Raw genomic sequence first — 21507 nt, forward strand, 5'->3', positions numbered from 1 at the left:
GGTGTAGACTCCAGGAGGGGACCCTGAGCTAGGAGTAGCTTCTAGGACTGCTTGGCTGGGGCTCTGAGGCCCTTCTTCCGGGCCCTGAGTGGGAAGAGGTGGGCATGGGCGTTGTCCCAGAGCCAGGACCAGGCTGGCCCCACCCCTCGCTGCCTGGTGTAAGCCAGCCCTCAAGATGCTCCAGGAACCTCGATGCCTCTATCGGCCTTCCCTCTGCTCTCCTTCATGGACCCTGTGTGCAGTGAGTTCTCAGAGCTTGCACAGGTTTTCCTGCTTCTTTACCTCTCCCTGGAACTTCTTCTCTGCCTGGAGTCTCTCAAAAGGCAGTCCATCCCACAAGACCAGAATCTAGCCCCTTCTCTGACCCCTCAACCAAATGAGCTCATAGCACTTGTACTTTGCCCTCTGATAAGGCCTTTTTCTTGCTCCTAATTATATGACCTTAAAGGGCAGGGACCATGCGTTTGTCATCTTTTGTCCTCATCTACTTCAGGTACTAAATGAATAAACGAAGGCACCAATGACAACTGGAAGGGGCCTCATTTTCTCCGTTTGTAGGTGGGATTAGTCATGCTGCCTTCCGGGGTTGGCTTCCACTGTGGATCAGCTCATCCCCTCCTCTTCAGGGAGCCTGCTTGGCAGCTGTCCTTCTCTTTGGCTCCTCAGCCTCCCTGATCCTTTGGCCCTAGCAAATCTCTCCCATCTCAAGAGAAGCTTTCCCTGACTCTGCATCTCTCTCAGCCAGCACCCAGTCTCTGCGTCCTCTGAGCCAGCCTTCTCTCCCACCTCCCCATCCGTCTGCAAACGGCCTATGGGCTCAGCCCTGCCTGGAAAGCATCTCCTCACCTTTTGGGACCCAGCATTGATGCCGCCTCCTTTGGAAAACTTTTCCCGACTGTGCCTCTCCTCCCACCACAGCCTGACAACGCTGGCTGAAGTGTCCCAGAGAGTGCCTGTGTCCACCCAGCTCGCCCCCTGGTGGTAGAGGATTCTAGTGCTTGTCCACATCTGCTTTTTGAGTCTTCTGAGCTCACAGGAGGACTATCCTTCCCCACCCCCCTGGCAGTTAGGCAGGGACTTGTGACTACTTCTGGCCCATGGTCTGGGAGCCAGAGGTGAAGTGTATTACTTCTGGGCCAAAACACCTACTTTGCAGCGCAAGACCTTCAAGGACTCTCCGGCCCTGCCTCATCAATCCGGCAGCATGTTATGAAATGGAGGTACCTCGGGAGCCCAGCAGACTGCATTACTGAGCCACCATTTGGAGGCCACTGCCCGGGAGAGTCACCCAGACCCGCAGTGGACTTTCGATGAGCAAGATACAAACCCCTGCTGTGTCATGTGACAGATTGGTGAGGTTTGTTACCGCCGCATAGCCAAGCCTGTCCTAACTCAGTTACGAGTTAAAGGAGTTTGTGAAATGAATGGAGAATTTGGTAAACGCTAAAGATCTGTGCACATTTTGGTCACTATTATCGTCATCAAGGTGTAGCAGGTGCGTGGGGGGCAGGGACGTCAGCAAACTGGGGTGACCCCTGTGTAGTGTGGCGACAATGCAGGGGTGGGGATGGGGGGCTGGAGGGTGGGTGAATGGGCAGGGTGTGTCACAGGAGGAACAACTTTCTCTCCTTTATGATTTACCAAGGGCTTGTCCAAGACCTGTTTACATATTTAATTTCTGATGAAAGGTTATAATGAATTGGGTGCTCCTGGCAGGAGACGGACATTTCTCCCAGGGATTTAGTTCCTGTGGTTGTAAAAGAGAGGATTTCTCTCTTGGATTTACAGAGTTTCTCTCTGTCTCTGTCTCCGTCTCTCTCTCTCTATTACACACATGCACAGCCCCTGCCAATCTCTCTGGGAATCTGTAATATATTTAATATCAATTTGATACTGACTGGATTTAGCCCCAGCTTAACTGCATCTCTCCATCATTGAGAGTGGGTAGAGAAAATCACAATGTGGCTTTGTTTCCTAAGCAAGAATCTGCTAACCCCTCACCAGGTGGGGGTGTTCCCTTGAGGGTCTGTCTGTGGGCAGCTCTCTGGGCCTTTTCTCCTGAAACCTTTTCCTCTTTGTCCCTTTTCTCCACGACTCTCCTTTAGCTCATGGTGCTATAAGGCTAAATTGGCCCGGGTTAATGAACAGTTATGCTGACCTTGCTGCTTGGATAGAAGGTGGGTAAATGAAATACCACCTGGTTCTCCCGCCTCCATGACCCACCTCCCCCGGCCTCAGTGGATGCCCGCCCCCCACCCTCCTATGAGCCAGTGAACTTCAGTGGGAACAAAGGGGCCTCCCCCCAATTCCAGAATGACTCAGTAGGGGGGCTGGAGCTGGAAGTGGAGCCGACAGAGAGGCTGGACAGCATGGTTTGAGCCCAGGTCTGGCCAGTTATTATTTGCATGAAGTTGGCCATAATGGTTACTTCCTTGATTTCAGATTCCTTATCTTCAAATGGGGCCTTAAGACCAGTCTGGCCTCCATCATGGGGCCAGTGGGAGGATCACCCCAGGCTCTGGGCCAAAGGATAACTTATGGAGACACAGTGTTTGATTCTCGCTCATTCTCCCTCTCCTATCCAAAAAGGTTCAAAGAAGGATGGAGTGAAAACGTTCCTGCAGACCCTTCCTTTCCTGGCTTTTTCATTCAGCCCTTGAGGGACTGGGAGGGGGAGTGGAGCAGAAGGGTGGGCATCCTAGGACTGGATAGGGGAAGAGGGCATAGCTGGGGTGTGCACAGGGAGGCGGCCTTTACTCTGGGCTCTGGCCTCTGCAGGGTTTCCAGGCTCAGGGCAGAAGCAGGACACTAGGGGGCCTCAGACTGGGAAGGGACCAGAGACCCACAGTGGCAGGACCCAAGGACCTGTGGAGGGCTCTGGGAGCCAGACCGAAAGATGGTTGATGTTGAATTTCCAGGTAGCCAGAAGGATAAGGGCTTGAAGTCAGACATAACTGATTTAAAGAAATAACTGTGACGCATTTTGCACTCTCAGGCTTGTAGACTGAGAATTCCGCTCTCGGTACTGGAAGAACCTTGTATAAATGTGAGCTCTTGGACAGTTTCTTATGCCCGCCATCTCCTGATTGCAGCAGCCCAGGAAATCAGATTTGTAGGCACCCCTTCCCCTTGTCATCCTTCACTCACATTTGAGCTTACCCGAGGCCAGTCGAGCGTGTACATTTCTCAGTGGCCTAAGCCCAAGTGGGCGTCCCTGAGGCTCTGCTGCAGTGACGACCAGCCACATAGGGTGGGACGACCACCCACATCAGCCTTACGTGAGGGGCCAGTTAAAAGTGCCACTCCTGGGCCCCCTCAGACCCACAGAAATAGACTCCAGGGCTGGTGGAGGGCGTCGGGAATCTGCATTTTAACACCATCCTCCATGGGAGTCTAATACTCAAGGCAGTTTGCTAAGCTTTTCTCCAGAAGTGGAACGAAGGTGACACCCTTTTTTTCCCTGCTAGCAGTTAGGAGGAAAGATTTGCAGTGGCAGCGGTAGTGTTGGCTGTGACCAAGTGATCAATGATGATTATGGTATTAATTCTGTTTTGTACCGTGGACTTAGCTGTTTGTGTCCAACCTCACTTCTGGATATAAACTCAAGGGCAGGGATCAGGCCTCCTGAGGACCCAGCACTGTGGGCCTTTGACTGCTACCTGCAGAAACTCCACCGAAGGAACAAGAAGCACCTGCTGCCTGCTCTGTACCAGGCTGATGGGCTGAGAGTTGCATGACCTCTGATCCCCATGGCCAGAGGCCCCTGAGGGCTATGGAATGGGCACCTCCTCTGGCTAGAAGGTGCAGGTTCTGTCTGCTCTGACAGACATGACAGTACAAATTCATGACCAAGTTACATCAATAGCAAAATTATAATATATTAATAGCAATATCATAATAGAATAAAGGCTTCGGAGGGCAATCAATCTTCCAGAATCTCAAGATTGGCATTCACCATTCGTAAGCTCAGTTGAAGGCAGAGCCTTCAGAATTTGGTTAAATTGCAGCAAGAAGGACCAGGGTTAGCTGTGGGAATCATTTTCTAAGCAGGACCACTTTAAATGCTGAAACTGGCCCCTGAGGTTGCATGGAGCTGTGCTTCCTGAGTGAGATCTTTGGAAATAAGCCTGGTGGCTTTGGAAATAAGGCTGTCTGTAACAGTGGCTTTCACAAAGACTTCAGTCTCATGGCAGTTTGGCCGTTGACATAAATTTTTTGGTTTACCACCATATGAGGCCTTTCTGGAGGTGGTTTCTGGTATGCTTTGGGAGGGGTCTTCCAAGGAGTGGCATTCAAGAGATCCACGTGTGGCAGTGACCAACACCCAGCTGCCCCGGAGGACATGGTGAGTCAACTCTCTCTCGCAAAGGGCCAAGTGCAGGGTCAGTCTGGTGGGGCATGGATGGTCAAGATCCTGTTGACAGTCTTCTTGCTGTGCCTCCCCCCGCTGCCCACTGAGCACACTCTGGGAGGAGGCCGTGGTGTCGATCGAGGGAGGGGAGGGGAGATCTCAGGGAAGCTCAGTGGAGAACCAGGTACTAGCACTGCCTTGTACAAAGTTGGTCTCCAATAAATATAAGATTTGTTGATGAAAGGCCTCTTTTGTTGGCTGTCTACCACACGGCAGCAGGGTCCCTCCACCCAGTCCCACAGAGAGCGCCCACCTCTCTAGAGGCAGTGAGTAGAGGCTGAGAAAATGTTAATGAACACAGGTGGGTTTGAAGCCAGGAAAGTCAGCCTCACCGGCCTCTGTTCTGTGGGCTGCAGCTTGCCATCCAGCATGGCAGCATTTGACATTCCCTTTGCTTCATCATTCGTTTTGCTGACATCCTGGACTGCCTCTGTTTATTCCACGGCATACAAGCTGATGTCCAGACAGAGAAGTCCGTGTGAAGCTGCCTCCTCTGCTCCCAGGGAAACTTGGGGAGGGTCTTCCCATCACTCTGTGATGAGGGGTCTTGTCCCCACATTGTGGGGGTGGGAGGGTAGCATCATGACCATTTCACAGCCTCCCTCAGGTCTTCACTATGCTGTGGCTTTCTTAGTTTGAAACGTACCCCAAGAAAGAGAGAGAAACATGCACAGACCCATGTATAGAAGGGTCTAGAGTTAATGTGAACAGCATTTGGATGACCCACCCTTGGGGTATCTTAGTCCTTTCTCTGGTGCCTGAGAGTGGGTAATTGAGAGAAGACCAGCTGGTCATACTTCCCAACATGGCAGCTTCAAAAGTGGCCTCCGGGGGTAGGAAGCGAGGAGCTGCAGGGCAAGGAGCCACCGCCTCTTGGGTTCTGTGCTGATGCTGAACCCAGACGCAAAGGGGACTATAGTCAGGCTCCCCTTCCCTTAGCCTGGCTCTGGCCATTAATAAGCCCTCTCACTCCCTTCTTCCTCTGGGCAGATGCCCCCTTTTCTCTCTCCCCTGAGGAAACCACCTACAGGACTGGTGAGGGGCAGGGGCCGCCTCAGTGGGCATCCTCACTGGAGCACTCAGCACTGAGGAGAGCCTGAGCATCTGAAGGAGCCAGGGAAGCCCTGGCCCTCCAGCTCTGTGCCCGCCCAGCCCAGGTGCGGAGCGGCCCTAAGGACCTGAGGGGGCTTTTGGGAGGCGGAGGCAGGGAAGGCAAATGGTGACTGGGGTTTTCTTTCTTATTTAAAAAACAAAAGGGAATGACGTGTTAACAATAGTAAATACAGCAGGAGTGGAGGGACAGGGTCTACTCTCTGGAGCAGGGCGGTGGCCTGGCCAAGGGTCAAGGGTCAGATGAGGCCCTCAGACTTTTCCTGCACATTGTACTCCTTGTTCTTCTTCACTCGCCAGCTGATGAAGAAGAGCAGCAGCGCGCCCAGCGCCTTGTAGCCCACCTGCATGCCCAGGTACCTGTGGGGCAGGAGGAGACAGGACCACTGAGCGGGTGTAGAGGCTCTGTGGCCCGCTCCCAGGGCCAGGGCCACCAGGAAGAGCAGCATTATTCTCAGAGTGGCCCAGGGAATGTGTGGTCACCACTCAGGTAAGGATCCATCACCACCCAGGTGGGGACCACTTTCTTCATTCCTTTGACCCAAAAGGGTACAGGCCTCGCAGGGAGTAGGCACAGACTCCTAATCCAGTGGTCCTCACCCCTGCACTGGTGCCCCCAGAGGGCCAGAGGCAACACTGCAGCCCCAGCCAGCCTGAAGGGTCCTGATGGCCCAGCACCGCCAGAAGGAGAGGGGCACCTTCTCCCTGCCCTCATGGTCAGCCCCTCTCCGGGCCTTCTAGGCCACTCTCACAGCATTTCCAGCCCCCGTCCAGCCCCCAGAAGCCCACTCTCCTCACTCTTTCAGGTCTGTGTGATGATGGCAGCAGGAAAGGTGGCTGGAAGGGGTGTGGAATTCAGTGGGGCTGCAGCTAGGCTCAGGCCGGCTGCGGCAGGTTGGGTCCCCCGCTCTTGGCCTCTGACAGGAGCCGTGACGGGGCCACCTCTTTCTGAGCAGTGGGAGGCTGACCTGGCACCATCGTCCACAGCCACAGCCTGTCCCTCGGACTCCAGCCATGCCCCTTCCCTTTGACAAACTTCTTTCTGCTGCTGTCCCTCCCGTGGGCCTGGGGGGACTGCAGATTGGGGGCCACCTCAGAGCAGCTCCAGCGTCTTGTTACTTGGACGGCTCTCTGTGAACCCTGAGATGCCCATCGTGGTGACTCCCTGTCCATGGCAGCACCCTCCATCCTCTCCCTCAGAAGCCCGACAGCCCCACTGTAGCCGCCAGAGCCGATGACTGCCCTTTGCTCAGGCCTGGGGCCTGGCCGCCTTGACACACACCGTGCAGGGCCCTCACCTGTCTCTGAGAGCGTCATTGTCGTAGTAGGCACAGGCCCCTCGCCTGCCTGAGCACTGCAAGTTCCACCGGATGCAGGAAGAGTCGATGGCAAGGCCGTAGAGGGCTGGAGATGGCAGCCAGGCTGGCATCAGCGGGAAGAGAGTTCAGAGAGCCCAGGTCACGCGGAGCTACCAGCAGAGGCTCCTGGCAGGGTGGGGAGCGAGCCCTCCCAGCGCCCCTGCACGGTTCACACGTATGACAACGGCTCTGGCCCACCCCTCGGAACCACATCGACTTTGGAAAGCAGAATAGCTTTCCGTGAAGCCTGCATTATTCTTTCACTGGAGGCTTAGAAGAGAAAAGCGACCTGAGCCATCCTTGCAGGGCAGAGGGAGTCACAGAGGTCACCTTGGTGCCTGCTCAGGCAGACAACATCGTTCCCACACTTGGGATTGGCCCCAAGTGGAGATACGCTAACCTTCACTGTGTAGCGGGAGGCTGTTAGGCATCGACTCCTAAGCTCTCACAGCAGCCGGGAGGCGGGTGGGTGCCTTCCCTTTAACGAGGAGGAAGGTGGACTTGGCTAGCTCCCTGTCACAGAGCCAAGAGGGGTCAGCGCTGGACTCTGAACCCTAGTTTATAGGGGTTCGAATCGCATGTTCTTCCACCACACCAGGCTGCCCTGCTGGCTTACACAGCACCCTCAGAACACCCCCAATACCCTGGCTGCTCAGAGCCTCTGCCTCAGGCCCCCTGAACGTCCCTGCAGCTGAGTGGTGAGAGCTGGTCCAGCAGCTCGTATCCCTTAGTGCTGGTAAATATTCAGGACTGCCCCGTCTCATCAGATGCAGTGCTAGGCAGTCACTGGACTGGGCAGGGGCTTGTCTGGGATCCCTGCCAAGGTCAGCCCATCCCATTCTCAGAACCACTGTGTGAGAACAGCCTCCCAGGCTGTTTAAGGCCCTGTGAGAAGCTGCTTCCGGAGGAAAGAGAGGCAGTCTTCTGCTTGTGGCTCCACACATAAGTGGAACCTTTGAGAACCAGCCTCCACTCAACCCTGCTCACTCCCAAGTCTCTAGGTAACGGGGGATGAAAACTGGCCACGAGACTGACCTCCAGTGATGCTTCCCTAAATAGAAATGCAGTCCAGAGGAAATTTCAATCAAGTCCCAGCAGGTAGTTTTAAACTTGCTGGGGTTTATAGGTACGAAGACCTTTTTCCTAACCTGGAGTGGAATTGCTTTCTTGGGTCATAAACAGAATCCTTCCAGGCCTGAGTTTTCTAACTGTGGTCCCACATGGAGTTATCTGAGCTCAAGTGAAAAAAGAAAGGCAGCGTTGCTTTGAGCAGTGGGAGAGTCGTTTTTCAGGCCGCTGGAGGAAGCAGGGCAGGGCTCCTCAGAGCCCATCCTCACCGCTGGTTGGGCTGGGCAGAACGCAAGGTTTCCTTCCCAGCGGAGGTCTCCGAGGAAGTTATAAATGGTAAGTTATAAATGAAAATCAGGAGCTGTGATGACAATCGTGCCTCTGCCACCAGGACAGGGTAGATCCTGCCGCCCTGTGTCCTCTGTGCTTGTAATACAGGCCAGAGGGGCAGGGTCTGAAGAGGCCGTACTGGGACGAGAGGAGCAAGTGGCCCAAGACTAAGGAATCCCACTGAAAAAGTTCATTCCTCGTCATCTGAACGCTTCACCCAACCTCGGTTGGAGAGTGCTCTGCAGAGGCTCCTGCTCAGCTGGCCCCGGGAGGGACATCGCCAACACACCCCAGAATAATGGAAGCCACGGCAGGGCGAAGTGCAGACCTGGCACTTACATACATAACAATAATAACGCACAGTAGGCTCTGCAGGGATTTTGGCGTTGAAGGTCAGAAAGCACACCTTGATAGTAAGTCAAGTCTCTCCACTGCAAACTCCATATTCCTCACTGCAGTTCGTGTCCACTAATAAATACGTCCTCAGTTGAATTCCGTCCCTTTACTTCATTTACCTGTCACTGCAAGGGTCTCCATCTTAGAGCCTCGTGTCTAATCTAGTGCCTGGATGTGTCAAGAAGGGACAGGCCAGCACACGCCATCTGGGAAGAGGCCCACAATGTGCCCCTTCCCCCCAGTCCACCCGGGAAGGGCTGGGGGTCCCCTGCTCCCTGCAGGTTGCTCGTCCTCCCTGAGGGGCACTGCTGACCGCTTGTGCACAGCTCCATTCCTCCTGGGCTCCTGGCTGCTTGAGGGCAGGCAGGGTTTGCCGCAGAGGCCCCCTTCTGAGAAACATTTGCCAAACAGAGGTAGGAGGAGTGAATTTTGTAAAACGGGAGGGACGCCAGGGCTGGGCTCAGCTGCTGTTCTGGCTGGGACAGGAATGCAAGGTTATGTTCCTACAGCGCGTTCTTGGAGAGAGATTAAAACACACCTGCTTTCAATTCGCTGTTAGGTATTCTCAGCTGTGTCCACTTTCCATTTTCCTTACATAATTTAGTTTGGACTTAATATCATAGATAGAATCTTTCCTAACCTCAAGTAACGGGGAAACCGCCCATATAGGGTTTTGGCACTGGCTGTTGTGTTGACTATGCACAGCTTCTCTTTACAACAGAGGTGAGAGAGGGCTTTCCCCACCCCCACCCCACACCCCCTAAGCCCCAGATGCCCCCTGCTACTCCTCAGGAAGGGGGCGCCTCAGACACTTACCCAGCAGGCGCATCAGCAAGAACTGTACCCCAATGGCAAAGGACTTTTCATCCTGGTTCACCACACTGAAAAGGAAGACCAGGGTCAGGGCTGTGCCTTCCCTGAGGCAGGGGCCGCCAGCCTCGGAGCGTGTCAGAACCTGCCCTCACACGGCCTGACTGGATCCTCCCGGGCCAAGTGCTCCTGTCGTTTATGTCAGTGGTTCTCAAAACATGATCGCTGGACCAGCTGCATCAGCATCTCCTGGGAACTTGTTAGAAATGCAGATTCTCAGGCCCCACTTCAGCCCTAAGAACCAGAGAGTCTGGGCACAGGGACCAGCGATGTGTGTTTTCAGAAGCCCTCCAGGGCATTCTGTTGCACACTCACATTTGAGAACCACTGATCTCTGTGATTTTCAAGGCTGCCCAGGGCCCCCTTCAAGAGGCAGAGGGCAGAAGAGGCTGGGAGCAGAGAGAAGGATGCCGAAGGGCGTGTTTACAGCAGCAGGTCTGAACAACTCCCCTCGAGAGTTTTATAGCAATAAAAGACAGCCTGGTGCAAAGGGTAACTAGGGACCCTTTTGGGCTGTGGGCTTCTGTGTGCAACTGAAAGAATCCCCTACCTAGGGTCAGCTTTGTGGGCATGTGACCTGTGTGGCCTCACAGGGCCCCACCCTCAGGAAAGCAGTGTTTGGTTTAATTCTTCATTAAAATTCTTGAAATTCTTAATAATTTTGGAACCAGGAGCCTCGCATTTTCATTTTGCACTGAGTCCTGAAAATTATGCAGCCAGTCCTGCCCTTCTGCTTCTTCCCTCAAGAGTGGAAATGTGTTTGGCTGAGGAGGGAAATTCAGAGAAAGGAGGGAGGCTATCTGGAGGTGGTATTGCCAGGCCCTGCCATCCCAGCTGGGCATGGAGCAGAGAGGAAGGATGCCCCTCTACACAAGGTGGGGAGCCAGTCCATAATAGATGCCCCCTTGTCTTGGTCCTTACCCCCAGGCACAGTCTCCTAGATTCTCAACTAAATGGGAGTTGGACACCCCAATTTGACTTCTGATGGAGATCTTGAGCCCCTTCTGGTCTCTGCCAGTGTTAGCCCTGAATTAATGCTGGCTTTCTGACTACTCTCCTTCCTTCCACATTGTCGGTGAACCTTCACTCCCAGCCTCTATTCCCATGCCTAATGGGGGTCCAGGACTGATGCAAATAATGCTTGGGTCACCTACAAAGTCATCCTTGTCTCAGCTTCTTTACACTAAATAGCATCCATTCTCACATCTTTCCCAGTGAGATTTATCCTTAAGCCATTTGGGGATCCTGGGGCATCTTCTCCAGTTTCACTCCACTCCCTTCTAGGAGAGATTGCCTAGGAAAGCCCATCTTGTGGTTGAAATGCTGCTCCTCCTCCACTCCTTCCCATCACTGGGGCTGACAGAAGTCCCCCGGGAGGTGATCTCACAGGGATTGCCTGCCCCCACTGCTCAGGAACTTCCCCAGGAAATGTCCCTAACCTATTCCGTCTCCTCATCATGGCCGCCCACAGATCTTTCTCAGAGTCGAGGGTCCACTATGGTCCATCTGAATTGGGGTACAAGAAGGGAATGCCAATCAAGGGCCTTAGGTGAAAGTGTCGGTCCTTGGAATGCACAGGACCGGGAGCAGCAGAGAAGAGGGTGACCATGGTGTTGGGAGAGGCAGTATGCCGGGGGCTCTCAGCATCCCTACATGTTTGTGTGGAATATGCCAAGAATGCAACGCCCTGACTGCTCTGTTCCTTGGCCGTTTCTCGGTTCTGCAGTTGCAATGAGCAACCTTGAGACAGGAGGTAAAATCTTCCCCTAGGCCAAGAGCAGATTTGGTCTATATAAACAGTGGCTCTCCCATGCTCAGTGTTCCTCAGCTGTGACAAACCCACTGCATGTGAAATGTACACCTGGGCCCCTCCATGTCACCCGTTAGGACTTGGGGGACAAGGATAAATGAAGCAATAGGAGGTTCATGCTGCTCGCTGTGCTGTTAGTAACAAAGCCCTTTGTTTCTGACCCAGGAATCTCCTGTCTTCTGCCAGCATCCTTGAAACAGTAACAGAAACAGGAGCTTGGTAGTGTGCAGGCTAACTTGTAAACAGGGTAAGTCCTAGACCCTGACAAGTGGCTGCTTCTATTCCTTCCTCATCTCCTAGCCTGAGGAAAATAGGTTGTTGACATCTAGCTAGCTGTTAATTATAGTAATTTGGTTAATAATGATAATTAACCAATATGTAGAGCACCTTGTATTTACAAAGCAATTTACCAAAAACTCCTGACATCGATCCTTTGAGGTCAACATCATCGACCCCATCTCATAAGCGCGGAAACTGAGACTCAGTGAGGTTGGCCACACCCTGGGACACTCAGCCAGTGGACGGCAGAGCTGGGCCTTTGACCCTGGCACTGGGCATCCACTCCTACGCTTTCCCCCTCTCTGCTTGTGAGGTTGGTGAGGACAAGGGAGGCAGGCAGGTGGTGGGTGAAGTGCTATTTTTTTGGCTGAAATGCTGTTTTCTCCTTTGCAGACGGTGAGGTGAACGGAGGGTCATTCCCCATCAAGACCTCAGAGGCCCTTCAGTGCCACTGTAATGGGACACCGCTCCCCTCCCGCCCGCCTTGGCCAGCGTCTCCCTCTGACCTGAGAGTGTAGTCCTGGCGCCTAATACACTGGGCTTTTCTCATTTTCATCCTTTCCCTTCACTCTGTCTCTGGAACTTTCCTCATTTTCCTTCCTCAATTTTGTGTATCCAGCTGAGTTCTCCTCACTCTCAGTTCTTCCGGCATTTAAGAATATGTGAATCTACAGGCATTTCCACAATGTGGAGCCAGGCAGCCTGGCTTGCTCAGGCGGCTCAGCCCTTGGCCGGCTCTGCCCTCCTGGGTCCCACGTGCGGAATGGAGGCGCCAATGGGGCTGCGGCACATGGATGGTGCTGGGAGATGCTGAGGCGATGCACAGGTCCTGGTGTGGGTGGGCCCTGGCCCTGTGGCACTGATATCACCTCCAGGTACCACCCTAGGGACACTGCACATTCACGTTCAAAAGACTGAGGGCCAGCAAAGGGAGAAGAGACAAGAAGCCGGCGGCCGGGCCAAAGCCGAGGGAAACGGGGAAGGAAGGCACCCTCACCGCAGGACCATCATGTAGAGGGGGTTGTGGGAGATGCAGGCTATGAGGGCCACGAAGGAGATGAGGAAGATGGTCGGGAGCAGGTAGTGGGCGCAGGGGATGGGGCACGATCCCGTCTTTGCTGAAGCGGATCTCCCGGTCCCCGTCACGCAGCTGCAGTTCAGATAGGTCTAGAAATGGAGAGGGAGGGGAAGGGGGGAATCTGCCGTTACTATTTCATCTCCATACACGTCGAAGGTCTGCTCTTGCCAAAGAGTCCCTCAGGTTTCAACCCCTCTGCTGCCGGGTCCCCTGGGCAGCTGGGTGAGGCTGACGGAGGGTGAGAGGAGACCAGGTGAGGGTTTCAAGGCGCCCCATGGAGCCCACCTCTGACCACTGTTTGGGCGGTAGAAACCGTCTTCACCCAAACCAGTAGTCCAGCATGGGCTGGGCTCCTCCAGCATTACTCCCACGTCAGCACGTGTGGGATTCCACTGCCAGGCCAGGCTCACCCAGCTCAGGACCAGGGCTAGGAGGGCTTGCCTCTGGGCCAGGCCACCCTGTGCCCAGCAGCGGAGGTTTTGTGGGTGGTGGTTTGTGCTGTTCGTGTGTTTACTGCAGGGAGGGTGAAGGACGCATAAATAGGAGCAGACAGCAGTGGGAACACAATGGAATGCACCAAGCCCCCCCCTCTGTCGGGCCTTTGCCAGAGCTTCCTGCCTGAGAGGAATTCCTCCTGTCTGTAAAGGGCTCGAGAGAAGGAGGTCCGTCTCAAGTCTGCAAGTCCATGTGGCTCCACTCTGCTGTACAGCTCGCCTTGGTGGCCACTGCCTGTGTCAGATGGTCTTCCCCTTCCCTCTCTCAGTGTATGATAGACTAGCCTATGGCCATTTAAGTGTCAAAGCAGTTATAAGGCCATGGTTGGAAATAATGAGCTAGTGTGCTTCCTTCTACCAGACAGCAGGAACTATGCATGCTCTTCATTTGGCTGCTAGGAAGCTCAGAAATAAGTCATATACAATATGGCTGCTACTTTCCTCCATCTGGATTTTTTAAATGCAGATTTTTTTCCTTATAATTTACTATTTTTTCTTGATAGTATGCTAATGGATATATTTGTGCTGTTGTTGGAAACTTGTCAAGATTATTTCTGGAAGTAGATGAGTCAGAGGTGAGTAAACAAAGATAAGAAAACCACAGAAGCCACGACAGACACCTCCATCTAGAGGGCAACTGAGAGAGCATCTTGTTCAAGCTCCTTGTGCCCCCTCTGCCCAAGAACCCCACTCCTCTGCCCACAGAAGTGGCAGTGGCAGCAGCCCTGCCCGGTCCTCTCAGAGGAGGATGGGAAGTGGGGACCGGCCTCGCCCACGCCCTCCACACAGGCTGAAGGGGATGAGGCGCACTCCTCACCTTACGGCCTCCTTAGGGGAACTGCACAGACTTCCTATCACTCTTAGGAAAAAGAACATCCAACTCCTAAGCCTGGCCTGCCCGGCTCTGGCCCCTGCCTGCTCCCTGGCCCGACTGGGCGAGACATTCCTCCTCGCTCAGCGCCAGCCCTGGCCTTCTCTTTTTTCTCCTACGCCCAGCTCACTCACTCCCTGGGACCTTGCACTTGCTGTTCATTTACCCAGACTGCTTCACTCCCATGTCTTCACGGAGTTTCCTTCTTCTATTCGTTCAGTTCTAATGTCACCTCCTCAGGGAGGCCCCCCAGGCACTCTCTGGCCATTAAATCTCTTCACAGCACAGGTTACTTTCTAAAAGATCTTGTGCATTTATTTGATAGAATGCAAACTCCACGAGAGCAGGACTTGTCTGATGGGCTCACCGCCGACTCCTCAGCACCCTTGGCCGTGCCGGGCGTCCACTAAGTATTTGTTGAATAACTGATCAAACGACTCAAGTTGGTTTCCCGCTGGCTGATCCTAGGAGGCCAGAAGCCATAGCGCTCAGAGGGCTGTTAGGACCTCACCAAGTGAGCATGGGGAAGGTGGCTGGTGGCCAGGAGACACCTGACTTTGAATAGATGTGTCCCTGGACTGAGGCAGGGCTTGGGTTCTAGCCCCAGATCTGCCCCTAAATAGCTGCACGGCTTCAGGCCAGTTAGGTGGCCACTCCTGGGACCTGAGGGCTTGACCAAATGCCAAATGCCTCCAGCTCTAATCTTCCAGGTCCACATCACAGAGGACCTTCTGCCCTCAATTTATCTGGGCCTGTCCGTGTGGCTTTCCAGGATGCAGGACCCAGAGATGCCCATTAGGATCCATCAGGACGAGACTCGAAGGCCTCGGCTGAAGGACTGCCTTGGCCTGTTTCTGCTCTGAGCATTGTTGGCCTCAGGAATGCAAGTTTGTTGAACACGGGCCAACCTTTAATTGACTTTGGGATGCAGGGATCTGGTCATGACCTTAGGGAAGGGGAGGTGGAGAGAGGGCGGGTGTGGCCCGGAGGCCAGGATGCTGGGAATGAGCGTGGCATGGGTGGCCCGCTGCCGTCCAGGAGCCTCGGAGCAGTCCGCGAGCGCGCACGCTGCACGGAGACCTCGTGGGGCTCCTGCTGCGCTTACCTTGGAGGCTGCAGGGCCGATACTGATGTTCTTGCAGCCAGCGTGGCACGGGGAGCGGTACTCCACTCCATTGTCCCCACAGACTGGGTGGAAGATGGTGTCCGGGCACCAGCAGTCCCTGTGGCAGGCGGGGGGCTGTGGCGGTATAGAACTTGATGTGCTGCCAGCAAGACAGGAAATGGGGAATCAGATAAAGCAAGACCAAAGAAAAATCCCTCCGCTCCAGCAGCATGCGCTCCGCCTGGTTGTGTGTCTGTGCGGCTGTTTGTCTTGGGCCAGTGCCACCCTGGGATCAGAATTATGCCATCGGAGCCCACGGGGGATTGGCTGCTGGCCGATGCTCAGAGCACCTCTCCGTTTCTTCTGCCACCAGGAACCCAAACCTGCTACTCATAGTCAGAAAGGCTTGGTGGGCAAACCCTCTCACTGCAGAAGGGGTCAAGACAACCCACCACCTGGCCTCTGATGGAAGAGATGGCGCAGATGCTGTATAAAGGCACAGGCAATAGTTCCCTGGGCTCAGGTTGAGGGACTCTCTGAGGACAAGCTGGGGTCAAGATGGCTCCTGTCTTTGGGCCTTGGTAGATATTGCCCCAGTCACTCCATCCCCCTGAGCTTCAACCAAGGGGATTTCATTGGCTGATCTCACCATCTGCGCCCCCTGCCCTGCCCCATATCTGACATTCATGATCTTTGGGGAGGGTTGGGGTAGGGCTGACAAACCGCAGTCTGGAGCTTTGCTACAATCATCATGATAGTTAACACTAAGAGGGCATCTCTTATGTGCCAGGCTCTGTGCCCAGGGCTTTCCATAAACAGTCATCACAATGACTACAATTGACTATGCTCCTTTGGTGGATGAGAAAACTGCAGATTAGATAAGTTAAGTAATTTTCCCCAACTAATCAAGAGCAGTCCAGAACTGGAGTCCAGTCTGATGACAAAGCCCTGTGCTAAACTCCCAGTGAAGGCCACCAAAGCCCAAAGCCTTCTCGGCTTCTCTCAGCCTACAGTTAGTCTGCAGAGACAAATACAAACAGGGGTGAAGGGGGGTCGCGCTGGGGTGGGGAAGGAGGGGTGTCCTGAGCAGCCCTCCCTTCTCTCCTTCCTCCACCAAAGAGAAAGACAGAGAAAACACCCAGGCTGAAAGGTACAGCATCTCGGGATGTTGCAAACTCACTAGGCAAAATCTAAAAGAAGAGGTGGTTGAAAGCGGCACCCAGAAGAAATTAAATGTCCTTCGCTCAGTCCCCTCCCCTCACAGGGCTCTAAAGCTCTTCCTGCACATGAGGCCAGACTTAACACTTAGGACCATGCTGCTTTATGCAAACCGAAGGTGTGCTTTACCTGCCCTCTTCCTCACCTGCCCTACTTTTTCAAGTCTGCTAGCACTTTCATTGTTCTCTTACAGATCTTTTTAAGTCTCCTTCTCTCATCTTTCTTCAGCAGCTCAATAAGACTCTGTAATTCTAGCTGGCACAGAGCTGATGCTAAACATAGCGTATTTCCTGGTTCCTGAGGCTCACAGCCCTACAGATTCATCCTGAAACCAAACTAATTCATTTTTGGTGCTTCTTAAAAAACAGAACCCTAACCCTGATTGCTGGTGGCCCACTAGGACCCTCCGATTTCTTCTTATACTTGAGCATACTATTCAAGACCTGATTTTCTAAGTAGCCACATAAGAGATTAGATCAAAAAGTGAAAAGGAGAGAAGAGAGTTGAAGAAGCAGAAAGGGAGAAGTATGGCAGTCAGATCCATGGTCTGACCCAAGCAAAGGGTATATTCTCACCCCTCATTCCCATTACCTAGGGGGGTAGACCTCTGCTACAGGCGGGGTGGAGCATCCCATGAAGAAGAGAGGGGCACAGAGGATCATGGAGATGGTGATGATGGTGGCAGCCACGCGGGGAATGGTTTGCAGAGAGAAAACGAAACGCTTCATGAGGATTCCTCCAAACAGCATCCCCAGGGCCGCAGCGGGGAGGTTTACGGCACCTAGAGAGACAGAGAGAGAGAGAGAAAGAGGGAAGCTGGTCTGGGTGCACAGGCCTGGGAGTGCGTGTGGGCCCAGACACTGAGCTGGACCATGGAGAAGGCAGCATGGCTTCCTGAGGGAACATTTGATGTGTTCAATGGCAGTAGGAGTAGCTGACATTAATTGAGCATATACAGTTTTCCAGGCACATCTACAGAGTTATCCTGACAGAGAGGATTGCCCTGCCTGTGCAAAGAATGAAGAAAGAAGTGGGGCCCTTGCAGCCACAGGGATGTGGGCTGAATGCGTTTATTTATGTGCGTTTATTAAGCAGCGTTCCTTACCTGGCCCCTCAGTGCATCCTCGCTGTGACCACATGGGGTTAGCAAGGCACTGGTGGTGCCCTCTGCCTGATGTGCTAATTAATTAGGGGCTAAAGGCTAGAGGGATGAGGTCCCAGCCAAGGGCCACACAGGAGGTTTGGAGTCACGCCCTGACCACCTTGCCACATTCCTATGGTCAAGCTCACTGTGGATTGGGCCCAATAATTTACTTGAGTCCTTGGTGAGAACGCATCAGTGCTTCTCAACCTCAGCTGCAAAAGACCCCGATGCTCAGCCCCACCCAGAGATTCGGCTTTCACTGATTGAGTGTGGGGCCTGGGCATCTGTATTTTTTAAAGCTCTCCAGGGGAACCTCAAGTGCAGCCAGGGTTGAGAGTCACTGGATCACGTGCTCCTCACCCACACAAATGTATTCAAGTCCTTGGAGAAGATGGGAAAACCCAGAAGGCATTTACCTAAGTCCAAACTCAATCTTCTCTCTTTCCTCTGCTGCCCCCGATAATGCCAGGGCCTCTGGGAGGCTATCAGGCTTCCAGCCCATCTGACCGGGAAGAAGGCAGCCCCCAGCCTCCACCCACTCCTGCCTGGAATGATAGCAGCCCCAGAAATCTGCCAAGAACATTCTAGATTGCCAACCAGGAAAAATGTCCTTAAAATTCTTTCTCCGGGGCAAGTCCTCCCCTGACTCCTGTCTGTATCCGGTCTGGCCTCTCCCGTCCCTGGATGGGCGGCAGGAGGGCTGGGCCCGGCTCAGGCAGAGACGCTCAGCTCCTGGGGACCCACCGATGAGGAAGTTGGCATAGGCCGCGGAGGCACCATACTGCTTCTCCAGGAACTTGTTGAGGAAGGTGGAGAGGCCAGCAATGACGGAGGAGAAGGTGCACTGGGCCAGGACTGTCAGCATGAAGAGCGGGTTCATCAGGAGCTTCAGAAAGATGCGGGGAAACCCTGCAAAGAGACGGCCGTCAGGGGCCAGGCCTTTGGGGCATTCGTCACCGTGAGAATGGCTGCTGCCCTTCCACCTCCTTCCAGGCAGCTCTCCTCTCTTCCTCAGGGCACAATCCAAGGTACCAAGATGTTCAGGGGACAGTCCAGGGGCACACAGCCACTCAGACCTCCACTCAACATGCTCATGGGCTGGATAAAATGAGGATGTGCCTAGAAGAACTCAGGGGGAGGGTGGATAGAAATAGAACCAGCACTGGGACGCTTCTCCTCACGTGATAGCCACCTCCACAGGAAGGGAGGAGAGAGGAGAACATGGGGGTCAGACTATGGGGGTGGGGCCGACTTTGCTTGAATTTGGGTCTCCTGGAACCGCAAAGAAGCAGTCCCCAGGACCCCTGGCAAAACCCCTCCTCGGAGATGGGCCAATCACAGACCACCTGCTCTTACTGCCCCTTACCACACACGAGACCATATGGCCTGGGGTATCCCCTGACCCCCCTCCCCAAGCCAGCCCACCCAGGGCTTTGCCGGGTCAGTCAGTTACGTTTAATGAAATCCATCAGGGAGCCTCTTGGCTTGACCTCCTCCATCTTCCTTGCCCCGTTCACTATGGCAGGAGACCTCTGAAGGCAGCAAAGGGGGTGAGTGTTAATGGCCCAGGCTCCCTGCAGCCACCCTTCCCTGGGCCCTTGACCCTCTGGTCTTGGGGGTTCTGGGCTGGGCGGCAGTGAGCTGCCCCAGGTGTGTGTATGTGTGTGTGTGTGTGTGTGTGTGTGCGTCCAGAGAAGGCTCATTTGAAGCAAACACCACCTGCGTGTCAGTGAGCCCCGTGCTTTGGCTGCCGACCAGAAAGCATCCATGCCAGTGCCTCCCAAGATACCTCCGGGCACGTGATATCACATCTAACTTTCCCATGACTGATGCCAAAAGGGGTCTGACTGGATCTCACCCCTTGTCTGTCCATCACGGCTCTGCTTCTTCCCTGTCCTCAGATTCCAGGGGTGCTAGCTTCTGGGACACTCTAGTCTAGCATGACCTCTTTCTAGCTCTCTCTTTATATCTCCACTATGGGCTCCCCGCTTCCTTCTGGGCCCAAAGTTGAGTCCTTTTAACTGCTGTTCTTTCCTGGCCTGTGTTCTGTGCAACTCCCCTCCGTGAACTCGCCCACGTCTTCTGAACTCATCAGCGACAGCTCTGGACCACCAGGCACATGCAAGGGCCCTGAGCTCTGACTCTGTCAGGATCCTCAGGGGGCTGCGTCGCCAGGCACAGGAGCTCCCAGTAGTGCACACTCCATGTTGGGCACCATGCCTAGCGTCCCACATGCACCGTCCCATTCCTCACAGCCTTGGTCTGAGACAGGAACTCTGTCTCCAGTGTTTTAAAGGAGAGGAAACTTGCCTAAGATCACTCAGCCAGCAGAGCTGGATTCAAACTCAGAACCACCATGATGTGCTGGCAGCTTCTGAAATTCTTCCTCAAGACAAGCTGGGGCTCTCCCATCACTGCCCCTCCTCCAATTGCTGGGCCTGGGTTTCACTGCTGGACATCAATCTCTGACTCTGGCCCGAAACCTGGATGCAAACTTCAGCCCCTCTCCTCCTCCAAGCCAGCTCACTGCTGAGTCCTTCTCGCACCGCCTCCAAGAACGTCTGTCCCTGCCCTTCCCTCAGCTGCCCGGCCATTGCCCTGGGCCTCAGCTGCATCCTCCATCTCTATGCTGGCCTCTTCAGATCTCCAGCCTTCATTCCTTCCTGACCCCCCAACCTCAACCTCGCTGCCATGTTTCCACCTGAGTGGTCACCCAGTCACTGCCGTGTCCCAGAACTTCATGGGATCAGAACAAGTTTCAGAGCCTTCAGGCCAACATCAAAACCCCCACTCAGACTTCTCGTCCCTGTTTTCCATTCTCATCTTTCCCTGATTTCTTTCCCAAACAGAAACGACTAAAAGATGCATGGAAGGGCAGTGCTCAAAATATGCTCCACTCTCAGCTCATACCCACGCTCTTCAGCCCTAGGAATCCCCTCTTACTCTGTCCTTCATGTTCAGACCCAATGGGCTGGATTCAATGCAAAAGTTGATGGCACCAGCTCACATGTGCAGTCTTCATTGGCTCTTAACTCTTTGTTCCAATTTAGACGAATTCTGTGTTTCCCAAACTACGTTCCCTGGAGCTTCCTGATCCCCAAGATGCTCACATGGTAAGGGACCACTGATGAGATACCACTGTTTGGAAATTCACCAGTACTCTCTCCTCTCAAAGCCTCTGAGAGGCTGCATCATGAAACGTGTTTAGATTTCACCCAGAATTTGCTGAACTTGCGGCAGCTTCTCAGTTCTGTTTATTTTCTCCCCACACCTCCCTTTTTTAAACTCCTATGGGTAGAGTCACGGGCTCTCAGAACCTTACCTCCACTCCTCTGGCCATTGTTCGAGGAAAGAAAAAGAAGGGGAAAGACGTGAGAACCAAGAGGGCTGAGGAAATGAGCAGGCCCAGCCACCAGGCTCCAATCCATCGGGGGTCTCCAGGGCTCAAATTAACTGCAGTGAAGAGAAAGCGAAGGACACAAGTATTTGATGGATGAATGCATGATCTCACCTTACTGGAACGCTCTAATCAGGGGGATTTCTTCCCACGATGGAGAAAAGGTAAGCCATGAGCTAGAACCTTGGTCAAGACAACATTCCCTCTCCAGGCCATTCCGGTCTTCCCAGAGAAGGGAGACCACTGCCCATGAAGCAGAGTATGAGAGAATCCCCAGGCTGAAGGGATCAGAACCTTTGCCTCACCTTATTTTATTCCAGCCTTTGACAGGAATAATGATGAAGGCAGCTGACTCTCTCAAGGCTTACCATGAGCCAGACACCAGATCACGTGTTTACATCTGTTATCCCTCTGTGTCCTCTAATCAAGTCTACGAGGTAGGAACTTCCAAAGCATTTTGCCTGTCCCTCTGTCACAGTGCTGGCCTTCCATGCATGGTGGGAGGCTGGGTGGTGCAGGACAAGCTTACAAAGCCCAGAAGTCCTTGCAGGATTCATCTTGGGGCTGG

General features: G+C 53.8%; 1 protein-coding gene across 1 annotated transcript in view; it reads right to left on the reverse strand.

Moving 5' to 3' along the window:
* Nucleotides 1–3858: 3858 nt before the first annotated feature.
* The window catches only part of SLCO2A1 (solute carrier organic anion transporter family member 2A1), an 83019-nt gene continuing 65370 nt past the window's right edge, over nt 3859–21507 (reverse strand). The window contains exons 6-14 of the mRNA XM_023620957.2: nt 20865–20995; nt 18996–19074; nt 18287–18451; nt 16990–17179; nt 15181–15340; nt 12630–12799; nt 9490–9554; nt 6820–6943; nt 3859–5881 (exon numbers count right to left, since the gene is read on the reverse strand). Of these exons, the coding sequence (XP_023476725.1) occupies nt 5761–5881; nt 6820–6943; nt 9490–9554; nt 12630–12799; nt 15181–15340; nt 16990–17179; nt 18287–18451; nt 18996–19074; nt 20865–20995 (1205 nt within the window). The 3' untranslated portion in view covers nt 3859–5760. The remainder of the gene's footprint in view (nt 5882–6819; nt 6944–9489; nt 9555–12629; nt 12800–15180; nt 15341–16989; nt 17180–18286; nt 18452–18995; nt 19075–20864; nt 20996–21507) is intronic.

This window comes from Equus caballus, chromosome 16 (assembly GCF_041296265.1).
Source record: "Equus caballus isolate H_3958 breed thoroughbred chromosome 16, TB-T2T, whole genome shotgun sequence".
In the NCBI taxonomy this organism is placed as follows: Eukaryota; Metazoa; Chordata; class Mammalia; order Perissodactyla; family Equidae; genus Equus; species Equus caballus.